Source organism: Dama dama, chromosome 11 (genome assembly GCF_033118175.1).
Source record: "Dama dama isolate Ldn47 chromosome 11, ASM3311817v1, whole genome shotgun sequence".
Taxonomy (NCBI): Eukaryota; Metazoa; Chordata; class Mammalia; order Artiodactyla; family Cervidae; genus Dama; species Dama dama.
Window position 1 is genome coordinate 65,509,439 of NC_083691.1, and position 25,802 is coordinate 65,535,240.

At 42.1% G+C, this 25,802-nt stretch overlaps 1 protein-coding gene across 3 annotated transcripts in view; it reads right to left on the reverse strand.

The window, feature by feature from the left end:
* The window catches only part of CCDC85A (coiled-coil domain containing 85A), a 207,004-nt gene that overhangs the window by 172,563 nt on the left and 8,639 nt on the right, over positions 1-25,802 (reverse strand). For all 3 annotated transcript variants that reach the window (XM_061156291.1, XM_061156290.1, XM_061156292.1), the window contains exon 2: positions 24,795-25,746. In XM_061156291.1, coding sequence (XP_061012274.1) covers positions 24,795-25,746 — 952 coding nt within the window. The remainder of the gene's footprint in view (positions 1-24,794; positions 25,747-25,802) is intronic.

The window sequence follows — 25,802 nt, forward strand, 5'->3', positions numbered from 1 at the left end:
AAAATAACAAAGAAAAATCTAGGTGACCTTGGATTTGACTATGAATTTTTATATATACCACCAAAACATGATCCATTAAGAAAAAAATTGGTAGATGTCATTAAAACTAAAACATTCTGCTCTACAAAAGACACTCCACAGACTGGAAGAAAATAATTGCAAAACACATATTTGATAAAGGACTTATATCCAAAAACACACACAAAAAAACTTAAAAGTTCAGTAAAACAAATGATCCATTTTAAAATGAGTAAAATATCTGAACAGATGTTCACCAGAGAAAATATACAAGTGGCAAAACAAAAAAACACTCAGTGATTTAATGATTTAACATCATTTGTAATTAATAAATCCATGCAGTGCAAGTTTAAGTAAACCAAACTAGACCATTTCAGGAAATGAATGCTGACGTAAGACTACAAGAAAAGCAAGGAAACAATGACTCTCAAAGTCAGGTTAGGGTCCTCCCAAGGGAAAGAAGGGGCCATGATTGGGAAGGGATAATAGGAGTTTTGCGGAGGCAGTGAAGATTTGGGTCTTCACCCAGGTGGTGGTTCCCTGAAAATTTGGCTTATATAAACAATTCTTACAACTGTACAATTTAGTTTCATTCCATTTTCTCTACATTATGTTACAATAAAAAAGTTTAATATTTCAGTGATATAATAGAATAATAATAAAATTTAAAAGCATCAATAGGGTATCCTCCACCCCAGGAAAAACAATTCTGAAGCATCATCAAGACATGCTCAGGGGAAGTTTACTGAAAAACTAGGCAGAAAAAGTCACATTCATGAAAAGGAAAGTCAAGTTGGCCTTATATTTCTCTACAGTAATCTTCAAAACAAGGTGGGGGGATAGATTTATCTCAGTTTATAAAACAATTTCTGTCTACCTATCATCTATAATATGCATGGGGAGCTGTGTAGAAGGTTCACAAATTTGAAGGATGTTTTTAGCTGGATGATACAACTTTGGCTTTTTTTTCCCTTTTTTATAATTTTTCTGGGTTGCTTAAATTTTTTCATTATATGAAATTTTTACAAAAACAATGAAGTCATTATCATTGAGGATGGGGAGGAGGTATATCACATTTCACTTTGAGGTTAAAAGTCCAGACTCCAGATTCAAACTGCCTGAGTTTGAATTCAGGTCTGCCAGGAAGCAAAATCCATTGTTAACTATGATTTACACATACTCTTCATTTCCATTTTTCTTTACTTGTACAATCTTTAGCTCATCTTAGATACTAGGAATTTGGCAAGCGAGATAAAAGAAAATTCACCCCCTGGGGAATTAGCCTCCAGGTAAAGTTTCCACCTCTGATACCACTAACTTTCACTTAGTCTCCAAGCAATAGGGCCATCAGTGGAAAATCCTAACCCATCTTAGACATTTATGCAGTACTTACTATGTGAAGGTTCAATCTAAATGCTTTAAATATGTTGATTTTCTTACTATTCACAACATCCCTGTAGGGTAGTTTTACCACCTTCTTCCTATGAATGAGCAAACTAGGTTCAAAAAGTACATCACTTACCAAAGGTCATACAAATAGCAAGTGGAGAAGCTAAGAAATAAAATCCCATCTGGCCTCAAAAGTCCAGACATGTATAATATATTCTATATACAGTAACATTAATTTCGTCCCTAGGAAACTGTGTTTACCAGTGTAGACTTGTCTCTGGAGAACGTTCAAATCACCACCTACTATCAGTCAAGCTGAGTCCCCAGTGCCTGTCCAACTTTACTGGACACATCCGGTACCACACCCTGCTGCTGATTGTGCACCCTCTCCCCCAAATTCCTATTCACTAGTAAGGCTTCCTCTACCCAAACTGGGCTACGTAAATGTGATTGGCTCACATTTATAAGAAGAGACTATTTGGGGTGGTTCTATTTTCAGTTATTAGACTTTGTTCTTTCTATGCCTGAGTTGAGGCAAGGGATAAAGAAAATCACTTCAACAGCAACTTTTTTACACTTGAAATAAATACACCTAATATCCAGTCATTAAAAGTGCATTAGTCTCCTTCCAAGGGGTTCCTAGAGTACATAATAATAAAAATTTTAAGAGGAAGCTCAATCCCTGTTTGGCCTAGATCCTAGAGTCTGGGTATTCAGTCACAAGTCATCAATCTCCCCTCTCCTTCAACCGCCTAGAAAAAAAAGCAATTCCTAGAAAAACTGCTTTTGGTTGAAACCTGGGTAATTTTAGCCTCGGCTCTTGGCAACACAAAGAGCCAGCTGCAAATTACAGCCAAATCTAAACTCTTCGTAAGACAAGACTGTGAATCTCAGCTGCTCCTGCACTGCCTTGCCATCGAAGCCCTTCTGAGTTTCTGTCTATAAGAAGTGGGAATGAAATACAGCTCCACATGAAATACTGACCTAAGACCATAGAAACAGTCAACAAAGGACCAGGTCTAAGCAGTTAGCTTGAAACTGAAATTCTAGACACTCAGAGCATGTCAAGCACTTCTTTCTTCTTTTATAAAACAAGAGTGACCACAGAGAATCTTTGTAAAGCTGTCAGCTGACATAACAGTACAGAACCCTGCCCAGGACTGAATGGTCAGTTGAGAGCGCTTCACCTTTCGTTCCCTTGATCCTGTGATGGTATATCCTCTATACACATCATTAGTGACAATTAACTTGCAATCTGAGGTTTACTTGCTTCTAAGTTGCTGCAATTAAAGTGACAAAATAAGGAGCTAAGACATGAAGGAAATGGCTCTCCGATTATCAAACAAAATATTTAGGTGTGCAATTATTTCCCTTCTGGAGAAAGGAAAGAAGGGACCTTACATTTGTCAACTTCCACTCTTACCTGCTACTTACATTTTATAAATATGGTGAGGCTCTATGAGATAAGCTGTCCTCTAGGATGTGTAGTTCAGGAAAGACTAGAACCAGAATTTGCAGAGTGCCAGGCTCCAAGTTCACATCCTACTCACTGTACCTCGGTGCTTCCAAGAGAATTATTGTGAAAATCTGAGTTGCTCACTGAGGGGACTAAGAAATGAGTCACAAATGCAGGTACACACAAAGGAAGGTTGTTCTTGACATTTACCAGGAAAGACTAGATTTAACACTTTCTTTTGTAATATACACAAATATATTATCACAATACAGGCTTCCCAAGTGCCATTAGGGGTAAAGAATCTGCCTGCCAAAGCAGAAGACATGAGAGATGAGGGTTTGATCCCTAGATCAGGAAGATCCCTGGAGGAGGGCATAGCAATACACTCTTGGTAATCGGCCACCTACCTGTATATGTCCTTCTCATCTCTAATATCTCCCATTCCAAACTGTCCTCTGTTTTATAGTGATCTTCCTAAACTATCAGATCATGTTAATTCTCTGCTACTGACAGTAGTATCTCTATGCTAGGACAGTAGCATCTCTATGCTTCCCATCTTTTAACTGGGAAGATAATCCACTGAGGTGTAATCTGTGCTTGTATTGGCTGTGTCCTGTATCTGCACTTGTATAAATGTATTATCTTACTCATGTATTCATTTCCTTATTTCTTGCCTGGAGAATCCCATGGACAGAGGAGCTGGGTGGGCTACAGTCCACAGGGTCACAGACATGACTGTACACATGCACATTATCAGAATATATAGTTTTCAGAAAAAGATCTTGCCCCCTTCCCCCCCCCCCAAATATACATTTGTATACATTCCCTTTCAGTGTGAAGAGCACAGAGAAGGATGCCTTTCCCCCTCCCAAAGAATAACTTGAAACAGGATTCTCTCCCCCATCATAAATTTGCCCTTCCACAAGAGTAATTTTGGAATGGAATCACTGGTGGGCTTCAACCAGTCAACCATTCCATCAACATTTACCAACAGCCCTACATATGCCAGGGATTGATATACAGAGACAAAAGATAGTTTCTGATTTCAAGAAATGTAAACTGTAATGTGAAAGCAGGTGGTAAACACATTATTATACTGGAAAAATACTCTGGAATGTCACAGAAACCAAAAATTGAGTTGGGACAGAATGGAAATGACAGAACACCAGCAAAGGCTTCCAGTTTAGAATATGGCCAGGTGTACCCGGCAAGTATTTGGGAGCAAGTGGCCAGTTATGACCAGAGTAGCTTATGGTGTGAATGTCCTGGAGGGGGTAAGAGCAGTTTGGATTGAGGTCTAAGAGCCATACGCAGTTCATTCTGTTAAGATATTCTGTGCCATTTTGAAAGAAGGCTGAGTTCTATCCAGAGGCATAGAGGTGCTACTGTTAGTAGCAGAGAATTAAAGTGATCTGATAATTTAGGAAGATCACTGTAAAACAGGACAGTTTGGAATGGGAGATATTAGAGATGAGAACATACAGGTAGGTGGCCAATTACCAGAAGTACTAGTGATGAGAGGCTGAGCCAAGGGAGCAACAGTAGGTACAGGGGATCGAGAGAAGGAATATAGAAAAAGTTAAATAAATTTGACAGCCTAGGGTGATGGGCAAGGAAAGGACTGGATAATATCCAGTATTCCAGCCAGGACAATGATACCTTCACTGGAAGAAGAGAAGTTGTTAAAAATTAAAAAGGAGACAACAGCACTAGTTTTAGATAGTTTTTTCTTAATTTTTTAAACCTGTGGTTGCTTTATTTCTAATATTCCTACTAGTGCAGCACCAATAAACAAGAACTTGATTATTTACAACAACAGTGGTAACACCCACAGGATATTTTAAAATAAAAAACAAATGGCTTGGCCCATCTTCCCCAAAAGAAGGAAATGCACACGGCCAAGAACAAGAAATACGGAAATGAATACATGGGTAAGACAACACATTTCTGCAAGTGCAGATATAGGACACAGCCAATACAAGCACAGATTACACCTCAGTGGATTATCTTCCCAGTTAAAAATCACACAAAGCTTCTCAAAAGGACTTTACCATGTGAGTCCACTTCGCATTCCACTCCTTTCCCCAAATTACACACTTAGATTTATCATTATGAACGTTGACAAAAGAAACTAACTAGAATTTAGGGTTCATCTACATTTGGAAGTACAAAGGAAGAGCAATAATTCCTTATCCAAAGCCCTCTGGGGCAGTCAGATGGTAGAAAAGAGTAAAGTATCAATATTTATTGCATGTATTAGTAATAGGGAGATGTGTTTTGCCTCCTTGAGCAGTTTTAAAACAAAGTTGCAAATTCCTCAACACTTAGCCCAATGAGAGGAGGGTTATGATCTCTCTTTACAACTTGGTGGGCTTGAGACTCAATCCATAATAGAGGGCAAGGAAAGTGACACAGTATGACCTCAGAGGATAGACCCATAAAGGCCAGGTGTCTTTTGCCTGGTTCTGCTGGAACTCTTGCTCTTGGCTCGCTGAGCTGCCAGGTAGCAAGCCTGACTATCCTGAGGTTGCCAAGTCACAGAAGACACAGACAAAGACCACATGGAAAGACCGGGAGCCGCACACAGATTTGGAGGGTGCCCATGCAACCCCAAGATATCCCAACCCAAGAGTGACATGTGAGCAACAATACCTCCAGATGATTTCAGCCTCCAAAATTTATGTCCCCGGGGCTGAGGACTCAGACACTGTAGAAGAAAAGCAAACCATCTCCACTCCAAATTGTACAAATTTCTGACCCACGGGATCCATGAGTGTGATGAAAGGGTTGCTGTTTTAGAATTCTAGGTGCTGAATGGTCTGTTACCCAGCAATGGAAAACTAGAACACCTCCATTAAAGAGGCAGCCACTACTGCATCTGCTGACCATGTGGGGGTGCGTGACCAGCAACAGAAGACCCTCCCACTTATCAAGAGAAGACAGAAATTTAGGTTTGTACGCAACTTTTCCAACTGCTAGAAAACTGTGTGGGCCAAATGAAACATGACTGTGACTGGATCTGGTCCTTAGATCATTAGTTTGCAACTCCTCGTGTAGAATGTAGAAGCTACAGCGGCACAGGCCTCTTTCAACAAGCACATGGTCAGTGAGTGGGTCAGACCACCCTGCCGTCTCCACTCTGCACCACACCAGCTTTCACAGCTGCTTCTCGTTAGACAACACTAAGAAAGAAACAGCTCTAGATAAGTCTGAGACACTCCCCCAAATGTTCCTAAAAAGCACTCTAGGATGTGCTTTAGTTTTTAAATCTCCGAATGATTTTAAGGTCCACACTCTAACACCCAAAGCCATGGGGTTGATGTTAAAATTCAAGGACCACTAAATTTGGAAGTCACAAATGTGAGTTCAAGCAGCCAACCTGAGATCCACAGTCTATAAAGCAGAGCTGGAGAATAAAAGTTCAACTGGAGAATAAAAGGGAGCACTGAGCCTAGTACCTAGGGCTGGGTTGTGTATTGTGCTTAGTCACTCAGTCATGCCCAACTCTTTGTAACGCCATGGACTGCAGCCCGCCAGGCTCCTCTGTCCATGAGGATTCTCCAGGCAAGAATACTGGAATGGGTTGCCATAGCCTCCTCCAGGGGACCTTCCCAACCCAGGGATAGAACCCAGGTCTCCCACATTGCAGGCAGATTCGTTACCAGCTGAGCCACCAGGGAAGCCCAAGAATACTGGGGTGGGTGGTCTATCCCTTTCTCCAGGAGATCTTCCCAACCTAGGTGTTGAACTGGAGTCTCCTGCATTGCAGGAGGATTCTTTACCAGTTGACTTACCAGGGAAGCCCAGTACCTAGTAGTAAGCTCAGTAAAACATAAAAGAAGATCCCCTGGAGAAGGAAATGGCAACCCTCTCCAGTCTTCTTGTCTAGGAAATCCCATGGAGAGCAGAGCCTGGCAGGCTACAGTCCATGGGGTCACAAAGAGTTGGACATGACTCAGTGAGCGAAAGCACCCATAAATAGAGGAATAAATAACCATTTCAATAGGTGATGTGTCCCATCTTCCTTTAAAATGTATTTTGGCATCTCCACAAAGACAAAACCACAACCCAGTCTAAATTCACTTAGGTCTTAAACTGATGTGAATTATTAAGTCTCTAAAACAGAAATGACAAATTCTCCCAAGTTTCTATCTCTGATGGTGACCTAGCAGTACAGCTAGTTCATTACAGCCCAATACAGAATAAAACCTTTGCCAAAAATGAAAGTATAGACAACCAAAAAAAAGGTCACTTTGATTTAAACTATGAAATAGGAAATTTTGTATATGAGTCAACACTGACTTCTGGGGGGAAAAAAAAAACACTCTATTCATACCCAGGTCTCCCACAATGCAGGCAGATTCTTTACCAGCTGAGCCACCAGGGAAGCCCATTTGTATCTCTAAGTTTTACCAAATATCACCCAGGCCTAAATTAATCTTTTTGTGACTAGGATTTTGCTTAATTTTCTTTATAAGAAGCAGAGAAAAGAAGGCACATGAGAATCCACAAGAATGTTTACTTTCAAATAGGTTGCATTCAACAAATTAGCATTCTGTTTACTTTCTTTAAAGTCACTGTGCCACAGCCTTCTGTAGAAGGAAACTACGATAGAAATTATCACATCAAGACCAAATAAGAAAGACAACTTGAATATGAACTCTGACAGCAAATTCAAATCTGCCACCATTCTTCCATCTGCTCAGAGAAATATGGCTCAGAATGGCCAGACACTGACACCATGGCCAAAGGATTCCTTCCTTCATTTCCTTTCCGCCTGATTTAGACCCCAGGCACACACGCACAGGAAGTTCTTGTGATGGTGAAGAATGCCTGCTGCCTCCTATCTGTCACTAAGGATACAGTTCATTGCAGCAATGCATTATAACCGAGGGATTTCTGAGATTCCGTATGGGGTACAGAAGGAAGTTCTGGTTTCTTTGGTATTTATGAAAGGATTCTGGAGACCAGAACATGCCAAGAGTTTACAAGGGGACAGGAGGAACATCCTTACTACCAGCTCTCCTGATAATGCTCTCTCCTCCCCTGCCCCCCTTTAATCACATGTACTGAGTGAGCCTGGAAGAGGGGAATGAGGTAGAAGCTGGAAATTATTATATTGAAGTCTGTCAAGTCACTGTGAAAGTTTCTCTGACTCAAGCTGGGTTCAAGACACTTCTTGACCCAATGGCAAGTGGTTCACCATGGGCCCAATAAATTCTAAGCTTCCATTCATCAATCCAGGCTCTTTTTGATTTACATGAACCCAGGATTCCAGAAGCCCTGACTATAGGAAAGCAGAGGCTCCTGTGTTGCTATAAAAAAAAAACACCACTGCTTCAAAATGGTCTGCTGCAATGAACTGTATCCTTAGTGAGTTTTAACACCTTGGTAGTGGTATAAGATTAGGCATATGTTTGTGAGAGGGAGTATGTGTGTATAAGAGAAAGGGCAGAGATCTAGAACAAAGCCTCATTTTATAGATAAAATTACCAATTTATCTTTTCTTTCTGAGCTAATATAATTTAGTATCCTGAATAAAAGCTGGCTTTTAAATAAATAAATCTTCTGATCAGAACTCAGAATTGAGTCAATGGGTCATTTAATGACCCTAAAACTCAAACATGACCTTTTCAAATGGCAACCCACTGATGTAACAATAAAGATCAAATTTATCTAATTAAGCTAAGAAAACAAATTCTGCCCAAGTAGTTCCACAGAACAGAGAGGAAAAGGGGAGGCTCCAACAGAATAAAGTTATTTGTTGGTTGATTCAAGGATAAACATTAAGTTAAATTTCTCTAGAAAAGTTTGTCACTACTATGATAATCACTCAAAATGACCCGCACACACCTCAGCAGCTCCAGGTAGAGGTTAACAGAAGCTTGGTTTCCTTCAAAGAATTTACATTTTGTTTCTTCTCCAGCCCCAGAGGGCATCACAAAATAAAGAACAGATGGTAGAGACTAAAAGAGGAGACCCTGAAGGTGAAGGTTTTTGAAGATGCACTAATTTAAACATCTACCTCTGAAAAAGACAGTCCCCAAGCCTATAAATTAACCTGAATGTGTGTTTTCATAACATGCCTATCATCACAGCTGAGACCCAAGTTCACACCCTCAGTGACAAGAAGAATCAAGAAATGGTGTTATCTGGGACCATCAATTCTCTGGTCCAGAAACCCAGCTCGTGCATCCAAATGTTGCTTCTTTTGGCCTCTCTGGGTTAGATCATGGGTTTTCAAACTTTGTAAAAGTCACCTTTGTTCCACAGAAGCTTAAGCAGAAGTGTGAACAAGCCAGTTCATGCAGGGCTGCTCCAGGTGAAGGGCGCCTGTGGTCACCTGCAGCCGGTGGCAGAGTCTGGCTCCTCCCACCCCTGCCAGGGCTCGGTGGAACACTTTAAAAACCATCCGAGACTGAATAGACAGCAACAAGGGCTAAACTGAGGTCAAAACAGTAAATTTGGCCCATATCTGAGCGACATCAGAATGAATGAAACATAAAGGCTAAATTAGGTTAATTTTACATTACATCAACCCAAAGGTCAACAAGTTCCAAGAACATTTTTCTCACTTTATTGTTTTAACAGAATTAATTTATTGATTTGCACCTAGCAGTGTATGTCTGCTTTCTGGAGAATGAGGCTATATTTTCCCCAAAACCTTATCACATATTTATTACTGACTGAAAAGATACTAGTTAGAAGATGGGTTTTCTTAGCTGATGACCCTCATTGTAAAACTTGCCCACTAAAAAAAGAACTGTAACTCAGCATAGCCTTTGCTAGAAAAACTAATGGAAGAAGATTAAATGGGAGCATAAATTTGGGTACATAAAGCCCTCACGCACTGATCACTGTAAAATTTTTTTCCTTCAGGAATCCTAAAGAAAAGAAACAAAGAAATTAAGCTGAGTTATAAAATCCTAACAAGGGATTTTTTTAATGCTAATGAACTAGCTTTTCTGGTCCATTTCATTTAATCAAAAGGTCGCAACAATGGAAAATATTTTACCTTCCTCCTAGTATGAGAAGTTAATGTCTACTAGGAAACAATATTGGAAAGCAATACCCTCTTGTAACCTAGCCTCTACCCACTTTGCAGCATCACCTGCCACAACCTAACGAAGACATCCAGCACAGACCTTCTCCCACCCTCATGGGTCCTTAATACCATTTGTGCATTTCTGGTTCACATTGTCTCTTCCAGACATCCTCAACCCACCTGCCAGTGAATCCAAATTCGACTCCTCCCAAGACCCAGCCTGACAACAGGGCTCCCTGAGCGGCCAGCACTGATGTGACAGAATGTGAACCCTCGCTCAGGCTCACAGAGGCCCACAGCACCGAGAGTTCCCTCTGTCCACCTGGCTCATAATCACACACCTCCTCCCACGGACAAGGTGGGCAGCTAATTCCTAGTATGAAGGGCCTGTGGCTCACTCTTCTGCTCCGCCTCATAGAGGATGTATCACCAGGCTGCACCCACACGGAGCATACAAACACTTGTTGAATAGATGTGTTTATACCCATGTCCTCAGACGGTAAAGAGTCTGCCTATAGTGTGGGAGACCCAGGTTCGATCCCTAGGTAGAGAAGATCCCATGGAGAAGCAAACAGAAACCACGCCAGTATTCTTGCCTGGAAAATCCCAAGGATGGAGGAACCTGGCAGGCTACAGTACATGGGGTTACAAAGAGTCCAACACGACTGAGCAACTTCACTTTTCACTTTCACAAATGCGTCATTTTCAATCATCTCCCATCTACACATGAGACAGTGGAGATACTTAAAAGCAAGTGAAACATGAACAGAGTTTGGTTTTCTGCTACCACCCACACTCTTGAGTCTTTTACCAGCTCATGCTTCTCCCAACTGTCATTTATGTTTGTTTGGCTATGTTGTTTATCTCAGGACATGCTGTGATTAGCCTTTAATTTGTTGTAATAAATCTGTTACCCCTGATACTGCTTAGAACATGTGCCTGGCTGATAAGCCAAGGAAAGCTTTACAATGGAACTTTGCTTTTCCCTTCGGTTCATGGTACCTACTCAGTTTCATCGAAGAGTCTCCCTCCAAGGTAGTTCAAGCTCCAGCTGTGAAGTTATAGGGTTGAAGTGCTAAATAATGGAAAGAATGCCTCCTCTTTCACCCCAAGATTCCAGGAAAAGGTAACCAACATCTGGCTGGATGGGACATAACAAAAACATGAACAGTATGGTGACACTGTGTCACCACTGGCTTATTCTCTTCCGATCTTGAGTTGATTAAACCATCCTCTCCCATTTGGTACAAAGGTGGCAAAGAGATCTGAGAAAATCTGGTCTACAAAGGAGCAGAAAGTAAATTCCTCCACTCTGATTTTCCAGAGCACTGTCCCACTAAGCAACAGGGAAATAAGAATCGACCCAGAACGCATTTTTCACCCATGGCCAACCTATTTGCAGCCTACCATCTGAGACCACCCGAAGAGAAGAAATCTTACATCAGAAGAAATCTTACATCTTGGGATGCTACAAATCCCAAGACACCTCCGCTATAGCCTCTAGAGCTCCCTGTTCACCCATGAGGTATTCAATCATTACTGTCGCCATGCCAAAGGGGACTGGGTCTGTTTGGACATTGCTGGGTGAATGCTGCAAACCCCACAAGTTCCTGACAAGGCAGAGAGATGCAGGGCAGGACTTAGTGCCACAGTTCTCAGACGGTGCCAGACACAGTGAACCTTTCACCTGAGCACAGAAGCCCTCAAGGGTAACATCCTCACTGCTCTGTGAGGAGCCCAGACCCAGCTGCACAAACTCTGGAAGAAGGCAGGTGGGCTCACACGCAGAGAGAGGAGCCCCAAGTCCAAGTTGGTCAGGCCCTCAAGTTGATGTCTTCCCGTCCTTATGAGAGGAGGAGCAAGAAGCTGGAAGTGGTACATGGGCTGTAGTTTCTGGCTTCCATCAGTTCACCTAGACTCTGCCTAAGTGAAATCAACATTGTGGGTTCTGTGTTTATCAACATGTCAAGCTGTTGAAACTGGATTTTCTATGATGACTGAGATAAAAATAAAGTCCACAAACATGCTGGGCACTAGACATGCACTTCACATTGCATCCCGGAATCTGAAAGCCAGGCTATATGTTGTTACTATTTCCAAAAAAAGTTTAGTAGAGATGTATCAGTACAATGTGAGGGGAAAAAACTACACTTTAGCAAATAGTATCTTTTGTTTCTAAATGTTCAAATGATCTTTTGTGTGACAGACGGTGTTAATAGATGATTGTTTTACGGTAGCCCTTACCTAACAAACATAGAAAGTTGGCAATTCTTGGTTTTTTCTCAGGTTTTATACATCTATAACATCCAAATTCTGAGACTACTGACTTAGAAAAAATGTATTCCAAGCCCCTTGTCTGAGAGGTAAATTATTGTGCCCACTGAAGTGGGTGGTGTCCTAAAGGTCATACAGCAAAGTGCAACGTTGAAAGTGGCAAAGCCAGTTGTATACCCAAGTCTCCTTTTATGAAGTTAGGGTATCACACTTTAACTCCATGAAAAAATGTAATAATTTTTAACTGTTTTGAAATACGTTTTAAATAAATACCACTTAAAGGAAATTTATAAGACTGCTTCATTGTTCTTAAGTTATAAAGCTAGTGTGCCATATGCCAATTTAAGGATGGCTAGAGCCACGTGGTGCTGGAGCAACTGTGAGGAGATACCCCACACCCAAGGGTAGAGAAGCCCCAGCAAGATGGTAGGCACAGGAGCTTGGCACTTGTCTTCCGCTGCTTGGCGCTGGAGCAACTTTGAGGAGATACCCCACGCTCAGGGGCAAAGAGAAGCCACAGCAAGACAGCAGGAGGGGCGAAATCACGTTTAGAATCAAACCCCATACCTGCCAGAGACAATCAGGTCTCAAACATTATGCACACCAGGACCCAGAGACCCCACAGAGACCGAGACAGAACTGTGTTTGAGTGTCTCCTGAGAGGCACGGGTCAGCAGAGGACTACTGCAGGGGCAGGGGCTCTGAGTGAAGCAAATCTGGGTATGGCATAAGCCCTCTTGAAGGAGGTGACCATTAACCCCACCATAGAATCATAGAACCCCTTCAGAATTTACACAGGACTGGGGAAACAGACTCTGGGAGGGCACAAACAGAACCTTATGTGCACCAGGACCCAGGAGAAAGGAGCAGCGACCCTTCAGGAGACTGACCCAGACGTGCTCATGAGTCTCCAGTGGCAGTGTGGGCTGGCAGTGGCCTGCTGCAGGGCTGGGGACACTGAGGGTACCAGTGTGTGCATGGGAACTTATGAACCCACCATTATTTTCATTACCTCCACCAGAGTTTGGCCTCAGATCAAATAACAGAAATTTACATTAAAGATATACTGCACGTGGCCCTGCCCATCAGAACAAGACCCAGTTTCCCCCTCAGTCAGTCTCTCCCATCAGAAAGCTTCCATAAGCCTCTTATCCTTCTCCATCAGAGGGCAGACAAACTGAAAACCACAATCACAGAAAACTAACCAATCTGATTACATGGACCACAGCCTTGTCTAACTCAGTGAAACCACATGCCATGCCATGTAGGGCCATCCAAGATGGACGGGTCATAGTGGAGAGTTCTGACAAAACGTGGTCCACTGGAGAAGGGAATGGCAAATCATTTCAGTATTCTTGCCTTGAGAACCTCATGAACAGTATGAAAAGGCAAAAAGATAGGACAATGAAAGATGAACTCCTCAGGTCAGTTGTGCACACTATGCTACTGGAGATCAGTGGAGAAATAACTCCAGAAAGAATGAAGAAATGGAACCAAAGCAAAAACAACATCCAGTTGTGGATGTGACTGGTAATGGAAGTAAAGCCCAATGCTCTAAAGAGCAATGTTGCACAGGAACCTAACATGGAATGTTAGGTCCATGAATCAAGGCAAATTGGAAGTGGTCAAACAGGAGATGGCAAGAGTGAACATTGACATTTTAGGAATCAGCAAACTAAAATGGGCTGGAATGGGTGAATTTAACTCAGATGACCATTATATCTACTACTGCGGGCAGGAATCCCTTAGAAGAAATGGAGTAGCCATCAAAGTCAACAAAAGAGCCCAAAATGCAGTACTTGGATGCAATCTAAAAATCAGAATGATCTCTGTTCATTTCTAAGGCAAACCATTCAATATCATGGTAATCCAACTCTATGATCCAACCAGTAATGCTGAAGAAGCTTAAGTTGAAACGTTCTATGAAGACCTACAAGACCTTCTAGAACACCCAAAAAAGATGTCCTTTTCATTATAGGGGACTGGAATGCACAAGTAGGAAGTTAAGAGATATCCAGAGTGACAGGCAAATTTGGCCTAGGTATATAGAATAAAGCAGGGCAAAGGCTAATAGAGTATAGATCTCTTCAAGAAACTTAGAGATACCAAGGGAACTTTTCATGCAAAGATGGGCACAATAAAGGACAGAAATGATATGGGCCTAACAGAAGCAGAAGATACTAAGAAGAGGTGGCAAGCATACACAGAAGAACTGTACAAAAAAGATCTTCATGACCCAGATAACCATGATGGTATGATCACTCACCTAGAGCCAGACATCCTGGAATGTGAAGTCAAGGAAGGAGGCCTTAGGACGCATCACTATGAACAAAGCTAGTGGAAGTAATGGAATTCCAGTTGAGCTATTTCAAATTCTAAAAGATGAGGCTGTGAAAGTGCTGCACTCAATATGCCAGCAAATTTGGAAAACTCAGCAGTGGCCACAGGATTGGAAAAGGTCAGTTTTCATTCCAATCCCAAAGAAAGGCAATCCCAAAGAATGCTCAAACTACCACACAATTGCATTCATCTCACATGCTAGTAAAGTTATGCTCAAAATTCTCCAAGCCAGGCTTCAGCAATACATGAACTATGAACTTCCAGATGTTCAAGCTGGTTTTAAAAAGGAAGAGGAACCAGAGATCAAATTGCCAACATCTGCTGGATCATCGAAAAAGCAAGGGAGTTCCAGAAAATATCTGTTTCTGCTTTACTGATTATGCCAAAGCCTTTGACTGTGTGGATCACAATAAACTATAGAAAATTCTGAAAGAGATGGGAATACCAGACCACCTGACCTCCCTCCTGAGAAATCTGTATGCTGGCCAAGAAGCAAGTTAGAACTGGACATGGAACAACAGACTGGTTCCAAATTGGGAAAGGTGTACTTCAAGGCTATATATCGTCACCCTTACTTAACTTATATGCAGAGTACATCATGAGAAATGCTGGACTGGATAAAGCACAAACTGGAATCAAGATTGCCAGGAGAAATATCAATAACCTCAGATATGCAGATGACACCACCCTTCTGGCAGAAAGTGAAGAACTAAAGAGCCTCTTGATGAAAGTGAAAGAGAAGAGTGAAAAAGCTGGCTTAAAGCTCAACATTCAGAAAACTAAGATCATGTCATCTGGTCCCATCACCTCATGGCAAATAGATGGGGAAACATTGGAAACAGTGACAGACTTTATTTTGGGAGGCTCCAAAAATCACTGCAGATGTTAACTGCAGCCATGAAATTAAAAGACGCTTGCTCCTTGGAAGAAGAGTTATGACCGACCTAGACAGCATATTAAAAAGCAGAGACATTACTTTGCCAAAAAAGGTCAATCTAGTCAAAGATACGGTTTTTCCAGTAGTCATGTATGGATGTGAGAGTTGGACTATAAAAAAAGCTGAGTGCTGAAGAATTGACGGTTTTGAACTGTGGTATTGGAAAAGACTCTTGAGAGTCCCTTGAACAGCAAGGAGATCCAACCAGACCATCCTAAAGGAAATCCAGCCCTGAATATTCATTGGAAGGACTGATGTTGAAGCTGAAACTCCAATACTTTGGCTACCTGATGCGAAGAACTGACTCATTTAAAAAGACCCTGATGCTGGGAAAGATTGAAGGCGGGAGGAGAAGAGGACGACAGAGGATGAGATGGTTGGATGGCATCACCGACTCAGTGGACATGAGTTTGGGTAAACTCTGGGAATTGGTGATGGACAGAGAGGCCTGGCGTGCTGCAGTCCATGAGGTTGCAAAGAGTCAGACACGACTGTGCGACTGAACTGATCTACATATTCCTTTAAAATGTGAAATTCCACCTATACCTACAAATGTAAAAATAACTAGTTATGTTTTGTCAATAGGTATAATAGTAGTAACCTAGCTCTCTTTTTTAAATAAATGCCTACTGTATACATGGCTATTCAGACTCTAGCAAGAACAATGTTTCCATCACAGATTTATGTGCTAGGCCAATAAAACCCAAAGTGGACAATTTTGAGATTACAACAGGAAAAAGTCAAAAGTAGTTTAGGGTGAAAACCATATGGCATATAGTGTAAGAGTAAGAAGGACTAAGTATTGCTCTCCATTTAAGGGCTAAAGGGACACTGCAAAATCAAGCAATTTTCAAGCCTGTTCCTTGATTCCTAACGGTTTCTCATGAAAATCACTACACTGAGAAAGCTATTTATGACAAACCACCTGAATAATGTTTATTTCTAGACCTCTAATTGATCATAATCGTAAATGTATTCTGTTCCAAAGTGCCTTGTATACACAATAAATGGCTAAATTCAGCCAGTCCCCCTGCCCTCCCATATAGCTCCATAACCAGGTCAATTCTGGTTGGGTCCTATAACAATGAGGCAGCTGACCTGGCGAATCACGTAAGACTGCTGCCTATTAGCAACAAGGAGCACCACAAATAGGTAGATCTTTTGACATTCCTCACGGCACCCCGCTCACTCAGCCTTTGTCCAGTAATTTCACTCTCTCCCCTTCTTTCCTGTAAGTTGACTCTTACATCACTTTCCTTTGAGTCACTTGGAATCCATCACGTACAGATACGACTAAGTGACTTGTCTTTCAGGGTTATATTATACTGTTTAGGTGAATAGGTGAACTGGCACTTGCTGTTTAGGAAAATTGAAGAGATGCTGAATTAACAAGCATAGTTAATTTAAATTCTCAAGAGTAGTTCAACAGACCCGGCTGCTTGGAACAGAAATTTGCAACTCAGATATTCTGACCTTTTAAATGACATCAAAAGTGTAATGAAAGTGTACTTTACTTCTGCCGACAGTAGCATAAATCAGAAAAACGGGCTTAATTAGTTTTGTTTGCAGTAAGCAGAGTTATTAGAAACACAATTCCTTGAGAGCAGTTGGTGTTGCCATCTGGTCCAACCCCTTGCTCCTGGTCTTTCCTTCTGTTTCTTGTGGTCCAGAAGCTGACACTTCTGCAGACAAAGCCCTTTGGCTGTGAAGACAATCAGATGTGTGAGGACAGGACTAACGTCAGCCCATCTTCACAAGACTATTGATCTGGAGGAATGTGGTCCTGGGGTGGGATGAGTCCATGTGTGAGGAAGAAGAGTAAGAAGGCTGTTGGTCTCTCAAGCAAAGAGCAGGAATATTCCTTCTACTAGGGATGCACTTCAAGACTTGTTCACCCAGCTGTGAACAGTTCACCCCATCTAACTGAATCAGGGGCAACCGATCCCAGCTCCCCTCCTGCATCTCCAGGTCTCCTCTGTAACTTCTCTAGGCCCAAGTCTACTGACATCCCCCCGTCTCACTCATCATTGCAATTCGCTGGTTTTCTGGAATTTCCAACAGGAATACAGGAAGACTGGTCTCCTATTCCATTTAGCATCTTTGTTAACACTACCCCTATATCAAGCATCTTCAAAGTCTGGAAGATTAAATATCTTTATAAAAGTGATGCTTTGCCCTGGAGTACACAGGATTCCAGTTTACTAACTGGCAATTGGCCTTGGACAACTCACTGAACATCTCTGAAAGTCAACTTTCTCAATCAGAAGTGCATGAAATGGAGAGGACCTTACATCTCCATCAAGTCGGAGCTCAATGGACTTGATGGACATGAGTTTAAGCAAGCTCCAGGAGTTGGTGATGGACAGGGAAGCCTGGTAGTGTGCTGCAGTCCATGGGGCTGCAAAGAATCAGACATGACTGAGCGACTGAACTGAACTTACAGCTCCAAATGTTATCAGAGAGTGTCCTAATTGTTTAGTGGTGAAATAGACATTCTCAATTAACCAAATAAACACATGTACAAACACGTGTATTTATGCTCCCAAATGCAATTCACACTTACATTTCTAAGACAAGAGGCAGTTATGGACACTCAGGAAGCTGCAGCTGCACATCAGCCAAATCAGGGTCACCCCTAAAAGCCAAAAGATGCCCCCCTCAATAATTGGAAGAAAGATGAGAGGGCCTTTCAGTTTCCTTTATAATCAAGACTAGAAGACAAAATTCTGAGTTTAACATAGCAATGAACATGTCTGACTAGAGAAACCAACTCAGGAATCAGAGACCATCTTCAAAATGTTGGTCATCAAAAGGTAACCAAAACATTCTATCCCTCAACCATAAGAGCAAGCAAAAATGGTGATATAATTATCTTGTCTGTGAGATTTTTAAATGTAAGTAGTCACTTTCTTTTATGTAGCTGAAAATGGAAGGAGTCATTCAGTATTTTCAAATTCAAAGCATTTAATGTTTGATGAAAAATGCATAGAAGAACACTCAAGACTGTGCACATGAGAGAGAAAAGCAAATAATTGAAACATAAACTTAGAGCAATCATCAAACCCAGCCTTTCTCCTTTACATATCCTGTCTCATAGAAAAGCCCACGGGAGGCCTAAAAAACTAGGATCTGAAGAAGGAAAAAACTAAAAAATATCACTCCCCATACTTTCATCTATTTATAATTGAATGTGTGCCTAATTTCAAACCAGGGCCAAGATGAACTCCCAAGACTTTGTGCACACTTCCATAATGATTCAAGTATGTTAGCACTATAATACATTTAACTCTCTGTGACATGAAAACTGTAAACAACTCAATGGTGTGAATAACTTAGCCACTGTCTTTTCTTAAGGAAGACAAACCAGTATTGCCTTTATAAGGACAATGAATCAAGCTGCTATTCTTCTGCTCTTTTCTCTAAACACCTCTTCTGCCACTCTGCTGCTCAAGGATCTCCCCTCTCTGAAAGAGCAGCCACTCTTTCTATTGGAAACTCTCAAATGGCACTCTTAAAGAGAAGGCAATTTATGTCAGGAGCAGCAGTAACTTGAACCTCACTCTTTTGCAGATTAGAGACAGAAATTAGAGCTGAGATTTCACACATCTGATTTCTCAAGTGTCCCATGGTCTACTCTTGATGTTGAATCACAAATTTCCTAGAACTCTTGAAGAATCAGCCCATTTCATAAAATGAAACTTTTAATATTTCCCAGGATCGAGTTCGAAATAAGTGTTTTTCTTCAAATGTTCACAAAGCTTGTCATAAACACTATGCATTAAAGTAGGATTAAGAGCAACCTGGTTGTTCTGTAGTACCCAAGGAGCAAAAATTGCTGAGTTGCTAACAGGTTCTCCTGCTATCAGGAAAAATGAGTGCTCCTATGAAACTGTGTGTAAGCTGAAATAGCGTAAAGTGAAGCAGCAATTACCTCAGACACATCTTGCTAACAGATGCACAAAGCGAATGGAGATAAAGCACAGATGCTCACAGACACAGTGAAAAGCTACGGTGGCCTGATGCTGAGTATGCTTCCCAGGGAAGGAGCTTGGCGCTGCCACCCTCACCACTTGGGGTACCCACTGCCTCTCCAGAGGCTCACTGCCAAACCAACCCTGAAAGCTATTTTTGCTTTTCACTTTCCAAAAAATTGAATATCTTCTTTAGATTTCTTTAGGTTAGCAAAAACAGGTACTAAGGTAGGTCTTCAGTAGAGCAAATTTTTGAAAGGTAGGGGGACCCCTGTATTACAGAAACACTTCAATTATCTGAAACACAGTCAAGACCCAGAAAACAAGCAAAAACAAACTTTTTCAGCCCAAATAACTGATAAATGCATGACACATGGATCATTCACTAAAGTCCATGCACTTTACTCACAAAAGGATACTTCAAGGTCACTTACTCTTGTAAGTGACTAGATCAACACAGTTCTTTCTAATCAGTGTGGTTATCCATTTTCCCAAGGTATGACAACCATTAGAGCAGAGAAGAATTTAGAAACAGTGAGGAAATGAGTTAAAATCAGGCCAGGTAAGGGCAGCAAGGAATACTGCTGACACCATGCTGGTACTAGAGTGACTGAAAATCTATTAAAAGTCGATATTGGAAAAAAAAATAAAGAAGAACCATCTAACATGGGGACTCACAGCTCTATCTAGCTTCAGAGTTTCTAAATATCAGAAGTGGCTGAAATGAGAAATTTCAGAGTCTAGGGGCATAGACTTCAGCACATGTGTACATGCTAAGTCACTTCAGTCATGCCTGACTCTTCGACCCTATGGACTGTGGCCACCTCTGGAGACACACAGGCTCCTCAGTCCATGAGATTCTCCAGGCAAGAATACTGGAGTGGGTCCCCGTGCCCTCCTCCAGGAGACTTCATCACACACTAGCCCAATGGTGCTACACAAGCAAAACTTTTCTTTCAGTTTTTGCAAGGTTTGGCTTCACATTCTTACTTTTGAGCAGTGGAGCTTAACTAATATGATCCCCACACTGACGTCTCCAGAATAATCTATCATTACTATGAGTAAATGTAGAGCCTTATAGCAATCACTCTGTCTTATTCATTTGACACTTGTGAAAATGACTTCTCGGATGAAATGGAATAGTCACCGTAATTTTGTTGTAAGTTAGGCTTTTTCTGAATCATTTCAGTTAAAAAGATGAAAGCATTACTAACTCAAGGGTATTTTCCTACTGTGCGTATCTTCTGAAAAGTTGCAATGGACCCCAAACTACAAATGTTTAACTGATTTCAACTAGGTCTAAAGAGCACAACCATGATCAGCTGAAAGTAATTCATCTTCAGCTTCACAGCTTATGTGACTGAACCCCAATGCATTTAAAGATGTTTGCTAAACAGAATCAATCAGCTGAATGGCTGGCATTATTTAAACATAACATTAAAGTTATTGAAATATATATATATATAAACACATACACACAGAGCATATAGATGATACAGATAATCTCCTTAGAAGATTAAAATGGTCCCCAAGATTTCAAGAATGTTTATAGCTTTGTGCTATTATTGCCAGTGCAGCTGAAAACCTTACATTCTACCAGAAATTACCTCTGTAAGCCATCTAGGTTTTCTAATAATAGTTTGCCCCTCAGATAGTTTGCAATATCTTAAACTATATTTCCAATATTAAGCATTCTATGTCATTAAATCAAATTTATTCTTATGATAAATGCAACAGGCTTTGAATAAACAGGTAGAGTATAATCGATTATATTTTTCAAAAAGTCTTAAAATTGATGTCCTATCAAAGAGTATATAAGGCTACCAAATTACCATACTGAAGCTTGAAGATCAAAAACTATTATCAAGGCCTTTAACCATCTCTGTGTCAGCTCACACAATAGAAAATATACTCAGAGAACCTCAGTTAAAAATCAGTTCTGTAGTATTTCTGTAACTGTAACTGCTGACATTTTTCTCCCAAGAGACAGTCAATTTCTGTTGTCCAAATGCATTCATAAGTGATGGTCTGACTTTTTCTAAGCAAAAATAAAAGATTGATGAGAGCGATCACTCATGCTGTAATGTACCACTATTGAACTCACAGTGCTGGGCTCTTCCACACACAGGTTATCTCATTCCTAACAGACAAGGCCATTTTTGTGTTATCAGCATCTTTCATCTACTCATTAGTAACCTCAACAGAGAATTAGAAGCAATCTTAAAACTCAAGGTAAAACCTATAAACTGAGAGATCTGAAATGTGGGGTTCTCTTGTGGGAAAAAGCCACTAGGATGGCAGATGCCATGTGATCTACATGCACTGAAAATAAGTTAGAAACCCCCATGCTTCTTTATCTCGACGTGAAGGCTTTAAAAAGTAGCCTTAAGTGATTCATATGTCAGTTTCCCCAAATTAACCTAATAATCCCACCCACCAAAAACTCAAATTTTCAACCCACACCCCCAAAGATAGCCTTGGGCTGGGGTTGTGAGGGGTGCAATTTTTCAGTACCTGCTGCGATCAGTCCTCTCAATTCTGGAGGTCAGCAAAGGAAAGAACTTCCTTCTTCCCAGGCTGCCTAGGTGTTTAAGAGCTTCACTCACACCAACCTATCTTATCCAACAACCACGCACCTTGACTAGGGGCTTCCACCTGGTCTGCTTATTAGAATCACCTGAAGGGTTCTTTTTTACAATGTGCCCACAGCACAGTGCCAGAAAAAAATCAATGTTCATCAGAATGTGGGGTCCATGCACCAGTGTTTTTACAAAATCAGTCCAGTGATTTTAACCTGCAGCCAAACTGAAAAGCGCTACTCGAAAGCAGTGATTTTGAACCAGGGGCAATCTTGCTGTCTCGCTACCCCAGGAACCTCTGACAGTCGTCTGGAGATACAATCGTCACCACTGGGGGTGGCTTACCGGTAGACCAGTAAGTCGGGAATGCTGCTACACCTCCCAAATCACACAAAATGATTCCCTCACAATTTTCACCTGCTTTGTGTTCAAGCAAAAACATTTAAGTGCTCATCCAAAACACCCATCACTCCAACCCCACACGGAAGGACTCTGTAAATGACTCAGCAAATTTGCAATTTGGGATTTACCTCGCTGCTGATTCCTATCTGTTTATAAGCCAGTAATTCAACCAAAGTGTGTGGGGATTTAAAATTTTGAAAAGTCATGTCCATATAAAAAATTAATTTGTAACAGCAGGATAAACACAAGCTACCAGTGCCCAAGTTTCCAGGCTGATGATCCATAAACATCTCATCGTGCCTCTTCATTTTCCAATTAATTACTGAAATAAAAATGCAATGCAAATAGACTACAAATACACTTTGGTGAGGATATCAACTGCAGAAGATTTGTCACTTTTGAAAGGGAAAACTTGAAGTAAACTAGAAACTATGGTTTCATTCTAAAGAATACATCTATGTTACATCAAATCTTTAAATTAAAAATTTTTTTTTTTTAATTTTCCTGTGAAATTAGTCTGAACTCAGGCAATAAGATTCCATGATGTAATGTCCTCTCAATCTAGAGACAGACCTTACTTAGCACAAATTGCTTAAAAATTGCACCTAAAATCCCTTCTGGTGAGTTAAATCGTACATTAATTAGAGACGTTCTTTATTTAAATAAGTCCTTTTGCAAGAATAATTGTTTTGTAGGTGAACCACCTGCCCTTAAGTAATCTTTATTTTGGTTCAAGACACAAAATTTCCTCAAAATAGTGTGTACATTTACTATTCATGCTAGTTAAAAAATAATCAAGAAATAGAAAAGTCATCAACTTTATCTTCCCGTTAACCCATTACCCCCGAAGTCAAGTTTCATAGCTGATGATACATACATCCTCTGATAGCAACACAACCAAAATATCTTTTTAAGAGACTTTCATCTCTTATGAGAACTGCAGAGCTGAGGCTGCCCTGCCATCAGGCTGCTCCTCCACCTCCCGAGCAAGAGCAAGCGAAAGTGAGGGCGCCATCAGCAAAGTAAAAGCCCCCACCAGCCAGGCGGTGGCCTCAACACAACAGTGAATTAGCTTCTCCTGGCTTCTACCTCCCAGCACACACAACTGAGAAAGCAACAGCATCTGCCCTTTCCTGCTCTTTCCAGTTCCAAATCTGTGCTTAAAATATTGGATGTATTAGAAGCCAAGCTTCAGGAGTCAATTTTCAGCACTATAAGATTAGGATGAAATGAAATCCAACAGGTAAATCCCCAAGTATAATATTGAAATTTTACCTCTTTGTGTCACTGCTAAAATTGGTGGCCTCGACCACTGCTCAGAATTGACTTCACGCAGACTCTGGGGCAGCTTTCAGATAAAGTGAAAAACCTCAGATACTGAAAATTTTTGGATGCAAAAACTCCACTTCATAAAGCCAGTCATTTTAGTTCTAACTCGGCCACATGTAACATAAAAGAACTGTGAGAATTTTTTTTTAAAAAAACAGAAAACCATTTTCTCTCACGTTCAAAGTGGTTTCAGAACCAAGATGCAGAAAATTAAACCTCTTCCAAAAGGTTTGGAGTCAGGTTTAGGGCTGCTTCAGCAAATGTAGTGGCTCTTAATGCTTTGGAAAGCAAAGGAATGTTCAAACACATCTGTACATTTTAAAGGGAACATTTAAACAACCAGAAAGATGACTCGCAATGTAAAAGAGTATGCTACTCAGAATACCTTTGAGGGACTTTTATGAGAGGATTGGGTGGGTTTTGACTGAACTGGGAAGGAAATCATTTGATGCACTCGAGATGGAAAGAAAAGTCACAGATTCCTGTTGAAGTCCCCAACACAATGCAAAACATCCTCAAGGTAAAGTAAGGCATGTTTACAGGCAGTGGCAACCCAGTTTCAAGCCATTTAAGGATGCCCTAGTTCTTTTTTAGTGTTATTGTTTCTCATAATAAATACTTATTTCTTCCTGCACATAAGCTGTTAACTGGATTCAGAAACCTTTGGTCACCTGTTTCAGCAGAGCCCTGTAGGAAACTACACACAACTAGGAAAATGTTCAAGATAGAGCAATCTTAGATTGGTTCTATTTTTATCTTCAGTGACCAAAATCTCACCCTGACTATTCAGGGTCCCACAGAATTATTATTCCTCTCCTTCCCCTGCCCCCTCCTCCCCAATATTCTCCAGGCTACCTGATAAATGCATAAAACTAGGACAAATGGAGGGGGAGTAACACGCATCATAATTTGGGGGCAAAAGTATGCTGCCCTTCCCCACCCACCTCCAGGCCAGCGCCTGCTGGCACCCGCACTTTCTTACGTGGCTGGCAAGCCCTTCATCACCTTAACTGTCTACAGAGTTGCCCCAGTTCCGCAGCACGTACTGACCCACCGTTCATGCCACTGTAGACATTCCGGTGATGGGCTGACACATCCTCTTGCGCCTGCCTTCGGAGGGTGCCCTCCCTGCTGCTGCTGCCGCTGCCGCCGCCTCCACCCACGTGTTTGTGATCAGGGCTCCCCCCGAAATGCTGTTTGAGGTGCTCGGGGCTGGTGCCCCTGACCCTGGGGAGGTGCTCCAGGCTCCCACCAAGGGCGTGTTTCTGCAGATGCTCGGGGCTTCCTCCGCTGTGCCTGGGGTGCTCCGGGCTGCCCCCGGGCCTGTGCTTCTGGAAGTGTTCGGGGCTCCCGCTCAGCACGTGCTTGGGCAGCGTTTCCGGGCTGTTCCCTGCGTGTGGGTGCCTCTGCTGTTCTGGACTGCCCTTGCACAAGGGTTTGTGGTGCTCGGGGCTGGGGCCTTTGAGCGCTTTGGGGTGATCTGGGGTCCCGGAGGCCCTGGCTTTCTGCAGATGCTCCGGGCTGGCGCTCCCGTGCTTGGCGTGCTCCGGGCTGCCCTCCGGCCTGGCTTTCTGCAGGTGCTCGGGGCTGCCGCCGCCCGCGTGGTGCTTGTGGTCGGGGCTGTCGGTGCTGCCCGTGCTGGAAGTGCTGCTGCCGTCGCCCACGTCCCGCACGTAGGGTGCCGCGGCGGCGGAGAGCTGGCACAGGCTGGCCTGGCTGTCGATGGAGCAGCGGCTGCCCGCGCAGCCCGTGCCCTTCTCCTCGTCCAGCAGCACACACAGCTCCTTGAGCTCCATGTTCTCCTTCACCACCTCCTCCTGCTTCACCTCCAGCTCCTTCAGCTTCTGCAGGTATAAGGCCACCTCCTTGTGCATCACCCCCGCCGTGTACCGGCCCAGTCTCTGCCACTCCCGGGATACCCTCTTGCCCTTCTGCCGGTCATCATCCAGGAAACAGCAGAGGTCCCTCAGTTCCTGGTTGTCCTCCTGGAGTTTCTGGTTAATATCCTGAAAAGAGACACACAGCCATTCAAGGGAGGTATGATCATGTATGGGCCGGGGCA